Source organism: Nicotiana sylvestris, chromosome 2 (genome assembly GCF_000393655.2).
Source record: "Nicotiana sylvestris chromosome 2, ASM39365v2, whole genome shotgun sequence".
NCBI classification, from domain to species: Eukaryota; Viridiplantae; Streptophyta; class Magnoliopsida; order Solanales; family Solanaceae; genus Nicotiana; species Nicotiana sylvestris.
The window spans coordinates 21283307-21290868 of record NC_091058.1 but is presented as its reverse complement, the minus strand read 5'-3'; the positions used below and the strand labels follow the sequence as shown (position 1 = coordinate 21290868).

At 43.9% G+C, this 7562-nt stretch overlaps 1 protein-coding gene across 1 annotated transcript; it reads left to right on the top strand.

The window, feature by feature from the left end:
* Positions 1-967: 967 nt before the first annotated feature.
* On the top strand, positions 968-5502 carry LOC138883448 (uncharacterized). The gene is made up of 6 exons (XM_070164137.1): positions 968-1181; positions 1823-1890; positions 2023-2371; positions 4305-4496; positions 4950-5016; positions 5202-5502. Exons 1-6 carry the CDS (start codon positions 968-970, stop codon positions 5500-5502), a joined length of 1191 nt encoding a protein of 396 aa, XP_070020238.1.
* Positions 5503-7562: the final 2060 nt, after the last annotated feature.

Sequence of the window (7562 nt, the reverse complement as noted above, 5' to 3'; positions counted from 1 at the left end):
TGCCAGGGAGCTAACAATTTTGGCTATCTATCTAAATAGTTTTGTGTATTGTTCTTCTTTCCTTCTGTGTTACTAATTTGTGTGTGTCACAACTTCAGGTGCAAACTGGCAGCAAACTTAAACAACACACCTCTTGGAGTTCTTCCGTTGGGGGAGGAGGTAGATGACAATGTTGATGATGAGGTCCTTATTATGCCTCAAGGACAAAGGAGAGGCCGTCATGCCAATGATAATATTTCAGACCCTCCCCGGCCACCTCCAAGAGTGGCTCCTCGAGTGCTTCCCAACCAAGGCTATGCAAGTGCAATTGTCCCACCCCGGATCCGAGCAGGCAATTTTTAAATTACCGATGTGATGCTGACATTGCTGGAGTAGCGTGGGTATTTCACAGGCGCTGCCAATCAGAATGCTTACAAATATCTCAAGGGGTTTGTGGATACATGTTGGGGGAGCAAGCGAACTAATGTGTATGAGGATGCACTTCGGTTGAGACTCTTCCCTTTCTTACTTAGAGGAAAGGCATTGGATTGGCTTGAGCGACTTCTCAACCATTCCATCACTACTTGGGATGAGTTGGCGGATAAGTTCATTGCAAAGTTTTTCTCACCGGGGCACATGGCAGCATTGAGAGATGAGATCTTACACTTCAAGCAGGAGCCCACCTAACCATTTCATGAGATTTGGGAGCGCTGTAGAACAATGGTAAAGGAATGCCCCAACAATGATATGACTGAGGCAATGACCCAACAGACTTTCTACAATAAACCAGTACATAGTAAACCAACTTGCTGGGGGCAACTTCATGAAGTTGTCTTATGATGAGGCTTGTGACATTCTTGACGAGATGGCTGACACGTCCTTCACTTGGTAAAGTAGAGCCAATGTGCCCCAGGGTGACTCCACGGTTACTCACTTGCACAAAGAGCTACATGACCATGGGCAGGCTATAGCAGAGTTGACAACTACAATGAACCAGTTAGCAAAGGCACACTTGCAACAAGTTCAAAATCAGCGCCAAGTAAATGCTATGGAGGGTGTCAACATGCTAGTGAACAAAAGAAGACAAAGAGCTCAACAAAACCAAGTGGGTTCAGATCAATTTGACAATGATTGCGGTGGATTCCAGGATGATGGTTATGATGGGCAGAATGAAGAGGTGCAATACGTGAACAACTATCAAGGTCAAAGGGGCAATTCTTTCAACCAACAACAATGGAGACCCCAAGGCAATTGGGGCAATCAACAACAACAAGGCAATGGTAATTGGGGGAACAACAACCAAAATTCCAATTGGGGCAATCAGAACAATCAAGGTAATTGGAATGGCAACAATAACAACTGGGGTGGTAACAACAATCAGGGAGGTTGGAACAATGACAATCAAGGAAACCGGGGGCAAGACTTTTAAAGGCCCCCAATGTACCAACAACCGAACAATCCACCCCTATTTCCATCCCAAGGTCCTAGTTCTTCCAACAACGAAATGAGGAGAATTGAAATGATGTTTGAACAGATGATGAAAAAGAATGCAGACTCTGATGCTCAGTTGTCTTCCCACAATACTTCAATTAGAAACTTGGAGGTTCAATTAGGCCAAATCTCACAATCCTTGAATACTCGCCCTAAGGGGGCTCTATAAGTGATACGGTAGTTAACCCGAAGGGTGGGAACAATTATGTTATGGCGGTACCTACAAGAAGTGGAAAAGGCGGTGATGTGAATGCCTCCAAGCAAAAATTAAATTTGAGTGATGAAGTTGAGTAGCAAGAAGATGAGATTCCTTTGGTGGTTGAAAATGTGATTTATGAGAATGTGAATGAAGAAGTGAGGATTGATATTCAAGATATCGATGTGGAGACTCAGAATGGTGTGAATCCGTCTAGGGAACACGTAATAGACATGCCGGAACCGGTTGTGCCTAAAGCCAAGGCTCCTTTGTCAAGGCCACCTCCACCTTATCCTCAAAGGCTCGCGAAGCCGAAAAATGAGAATCAGTTTAAAAAGTTCATTGACATGATGAAGAGCTTATCCATTAATGTGCCTTTGGTGGAGGCTCTTGAACAAATGTCAGGCTATGCTAAATTTATGAAGGACTTGGTGACAAAGAAAAGATCCATGGATTGTGAAACTATCAAGATGACCTACCAGGTTAGTGCAATAGTGCAATCAATGGCTCCGAAGCTTGAAGATCCTGGTGCTTTCACCATTCCTTACACCATTGGGAGTGCGGACTTTGCTAAGGCTCTATGTGATTTGGGGGCAAGTATCAACTTGTTGCCCCACTCAGTTTTTAAGACTTTGGGTATTGGGCAACCGAGGCTGACTTCCATGAGATTGCAAATGACAGATAGAACTATGAAAAGACCATTGGGTATTATTGATGATGTTCTTGTCCGGGTGGACAAATTTATCTTGCCAGATAATTTTGTGATCTTGGACTGTGAGGTAGATTATGAAGTTCCAATCATATTGGGAAGACCTTTCCTTGCTATTGGGAAGGCCTTAGTTGATATGGAAGCAGGGGAACTCACCTTCTGGGTGGGTGATGAGAAAATAATCTTTCATGTGTGCAAGTCAATGAAGCAGCCCAACAGTTCTGAGGTGTGCTCTTTTGTGGACCTTGTCACGGCACTGATAGTTGATGATACAAGTGCAATGATCAATGTGGAGGACCCTCTAGAGGCCGTATTGTTGAGTCTTGAAGTAAATGATGATGAAGGCCGAGTGGAGTGTGTGAATGCTTTACATGGAATGGGCTCTTACTCTTATGAGCCTAAGAAACTATCTTGGATCTTGAGAATAGAAAGACTCCACCAACAAAACCTTCAATTGAGGAACCTCCGGTGTTGGAGTTGAAGTCGTTGCCTCCACACCTCAGGTATGACTTTTTAGGCCCTAGTTCTACTTTGCCAGTTATTCTTTCCTCTTGTCTTACTAACATGCATGTTGATGCCACATTGGCGGTGCTTCAAAAGCGGGAAAAGGCAATTAGATGGACCTTAGCTGATATTCGGGGGATAAGCCCCGCATTCTGTATGCACAAAATTATTCTGGAAGATGATACAAAACCCTCCTTGGAACATCAAAGGAGGTTGAACAAGGCAATGCAAGAAGTTATGAAAAAAGAGGTGATCAAGTGGTTGGATGTCGGGGTTGTTTACCCCATCTCTGATAGCTCTTGGACTTCGCCGGTGCAATGTGTACCGAAGAAGGGTGGCATGACCGTGGTTGCAAATTCGCAAAATGAGTTGATTCCTACCAGGACTGTCACCAGTTGGAGGGTATGCATGGACTACCACAAGTTGAATAAAGTGACCCGCAAGGATCACTTTCCACTGACTTTTCTTGATCAGATGTTAGATCGACTTGCTGGGCGTGCCTTCTACTGTTTCTTGGATGGGTATTCTGGGTACAACCAAATCTTAATTGCTCTGGAAGATCAGGAGAAGACCACATTCACTTATCCATATGGCACCTTTGCCTTTTCTCGGATGCCTTTTGGGTTGTGTAATGCACCGGCTACATTTCAGCGATGTATGATGGCCATTTTCACCGATATGATGAAAGATATTTTGGAGGTGTTCATGGACAACTTTAGTGTTGTAGGTGATTCATTTGAGGAATATTTGAAAAATCTTGATAGAGTGTTGGCCCATTGTGAAGAAACCAATCTTATTCTTAATTGGGAGAAATGCCACTTTATGGTGGAAGAGGGCATAGTTCTTGGGCATAAAATTTCAAAGCATGGTATAGAGGTGGACAAAGCAAAAATTGATGTGATTTCAAGGCTCCCTCCCCTACCTCTGTCAAGGGAGTTCGAAGTTTTCTTGGGCATGCGGGGTTCTGCCGGAGATTTATCAAAGACTTTTCGAAGGTAGTGAATCCCTTATGCAAGTTATTGGAAAAATATGCCAAGTTCGTGTTCGATGAGAGATGTATGCAAGCTTTTGAACTTCTCAAGCACAAGTTGACCACCACTCTTATTATTACCGCACCTAATTGAAGCTTGCCTTTTGAGCTCATGTGTGATGCGAACGATGTTGCGGTTGGGGCGGTTTTGGGTCTAAGAGTGAACAAAATGTTTCATCCGGTGTACTATGCGAGCAAGACAATGAATGATGCTCAAGTGAACTACACGGTGACTGAGAAAGAGCTTTTGGCTATTGTGTTTGCGATGGAGAAATTTCGGCCATATCTTGTAGGTGACAAGGTCATAGTCCATACCGATCATGCCGCACTCTGGTACTTGATGACGAAGAAGGATTCCAAAGCTAGACTGATGCGATGAGTCCTATTAATTCAAGAGTTTGATTTGGAGATTGTGGACCAGAAGGGTAGTGAAGACCAAGTGGCAGACCACTTGTCCCGCTTGGAGGAGGAGAGGAGGCCTCGTGATGGCCTAGATATTAACGATTCATTTCCCTACGAACAACTCCTTTCGGTGTCGGTGAATGGTATGCCATTGTTTGCGGACGTTGCTAATTTCCTTGTGACAGGTATAATCTCGTGTGGGCTCTCTTCTAACCAAATGAAGAAGCTCAAACGGGATAGTTTGGATTTCTATTGGGATAATTCGTACTTGTTCAAGATTTGCACGGATGGTGTGATCCGAAGGTGTGTCCCGGAGGAAGAGCAATTGAGTATCTTAGAGGCTTGTCATTCCTCTCTCTATGGTGTCCATCATGGCGGGGCAAGGACGGCTTTCAAAGTTCTTAGTTGCGGGTTTTATTGGCCAACTTTGTACAAAGATGCAAGTGAACTTGTGAAGAGGTGTGACGAATGTAAAAGAGCGGGTGGAATTTCGAAGAAAGAAGAGATGCCTCTCAATACCATCCTTGAAGTTGATATTTTTGATGTATGGGGCATTGATTTTATGGGCCCGTTTGTTAGCTCGTGTGGGAATACCTACATTCTTGTGGCGATTGACTATGTTTCAAAGTGGGTTGAAGCCGTGGCTTTACCCAACAATGAGGCCCTGAGTGCTGTTACGTTTCTCAAGAAGAGCATTTTTAATAGGTTTGGCACTCCTCGTGCAATCACGAGTGATGGAGGGGTCTTAATAGAGATTTTGACACTTTGCTTGCAAAGTATGGTGTCAATCACAAAGTTTCTACTCCTTATCATCCTCAAGCGAGTGGTCAACCTGAAGTCTCAAACAGGGAAATCAAGAGTATATTGTCAAAGACGGTCAATGTAAATAGGACCGATTGGTCAAAGAAGTTGGATGATGCTCTTTGGTCTTATATGATTTCTTACAAGACTCCGATTGGTATGTCTCTGTACCGGTTGGTGTTTGGAAAAGCTTGCCATCTACCGATTGAGTTAGAGAACAAGGCCATGTGGGCTTTGAGGAAGTTGAATCTTGAATGGGATATGGCAACAAATCTTCATGTGGAGCAGCATAATGAACTTGATGAATTCCGATTCCATGCCTACTCCAGTTCGTTTTTGTACAAGGACAAGATAAAGTACCTTCATGATAAATATGATCGTTCCAAGTAGTTCAAAGTGGGTGATTTGGTTCTCTTATTCAATTCTCGGTTACGTCTGTTTCCGAGAAAGCTTAAGTCGAAATGGAGCGGACCTTTTAAAGTGGTGTTTGTGACTCTATTTGGTGCACTTGACTTGAAGAACAAAAATGGGGAGGTATTCAAAGTTAATGGGCATAGGGTCAAGCACTACCTGGGCAAGATTGATGACAACCATGTGGTAGCACTTCTTCATCTAAAGTGATTTGATGGTAACCTGCGTCATGCCGCGACGTTAAATCAGGCGCTTCTTGGGAGGCAACCCATGTGTCTTTCTTTTTGTTCTTCTGTGATTTTCTTTATAGTGTAGGATTTATTTTTGGACTGACTGATTGTGAGATGTTGTAGGATTGTGTTGATGCAGTATAGGACCAAGTTTGGGAAAATGATCACTCTCTGAAGTTTACAATGCGGACCACACTTCATTTTGTGTGGCCACAAAGGCCTTTGTGCAGGGGCAAGAAATCAATGCGGACCGCAGAGTGATTTGTCAAAATTGAGAAGTCTCTAAAGTTTTTCACCGCGGTCGCATTGCATTTTGTGTGGTCCGCTGTGGGTAGGTGAGATAGGCCCTAGAACCTTTTTCTATAAATAGGACCTGAGGCCCTCATTTCAAACTTTTCGACCTTTTTGCTCTCAGAGCTTCAAAATTACTGTTCATCCCTCTAAATTGCACGAATTTAACTGCTAAGGCTCATTCAAGATTGCATCTCACTTCTGGTAACTTTAATTCTTTCTAAGTTGTTTAATTTTGTTATTTTCCTTAAACTTTTATTTTTCTTAGTTTTTCTCCCTTCTCTTCCCGTATTTCTTTCAATTCTGTAGCAGAGGTTAGTTTAATCCTGTTTTAATTAGGACTAAGTAGTTAAAACACTGATGCAATGCCTAGGGAATCATTAATAAGTAAAAATTTGGACTAAAAATGTGAAAAACTTGAACGCTAGGTTGGTGTTGCTGCTGGGCACTCAATGCGGACCGCAGTGCATTTTGTGCGGTCCACAGTGCTATTTTGTGCGGACCACGGTGGTAAATATTCTAAATTCTGACAAGAGAGGATCGCGGTCACAATGGATTTTATATGGTCCGCGGTACCTCAATGCGAACCACAATACATTTTGTGCGGTCTGCGGTGCATAGATTCAGAGAGTGGGTAGTCTGAACCTCACCTCAGTGCGGACCACAGTGCATTTTGTGCGGTCCGCGGTAGCCTCTTTGCGGCCGTATTTTATTTTGTGCGGTCCACATTCTGCAATTTTTTACTATCTGCAATAATTTTCCTGCAATTCTGCATTTCACTGATTATGTTGATACTAACAAGGCTCAATTAAATGTTCTTTGTAGACAATGGTGAAATCACAAGGCAAAGGTGATTAACAATCAGGAAGAGGAGAGTCCTCCTGGGGTAGAGGAAAGGGTATGATCAAACTGACCCCGCAAGCCCGGGAAAACATCAAAAACACCCGGAGGCTCATAAAGGCTGCTGACAGAGCCATTGACCAATCGGGGAGTGAGTATGAGCCTTCCCGGGAGGCATCGTCAGGCTCCGTTCCAGAGTATGTTCCTGACTGGCCGGAGAGGAACAGGTTGAGGGATACACCTCCGGTCTCTCCCACTGCCCAAGCATCAGTGCGCATATCTTCTGAGTCGTCTGAGGGCTCAGCTGCAGGCAGTGGAAATGAATATTCCACCTCTCTTAAAGCTTCACTATCCGGAGAGGGGCCCGTAGAAGAAGAAGGGGAAAAAGCAGAAGGGGGTGAGCCCCAAGTAGGAGGGATAGAGAGAACCAGAAATTCGGAGGCATGGAAGGATAGATTTGTGAATGAGGTTGTCTATCACATGTTCAGAGAGTGGTGGCCCGAGAGGAAGCTAATACCTGAGCGTAAATTCATCACCCTGGACCTTTTGCCTCACAACCCCAATGTGTTGAGGCAGTTCAGAGAGAGAGCTGGATAGGAGTATTTCATAGGCCATGTGGAGGATGCCAATGAGCACCTAGTCAAGGAGTTCTACACCAATGTTGCCCACATAAAAAAG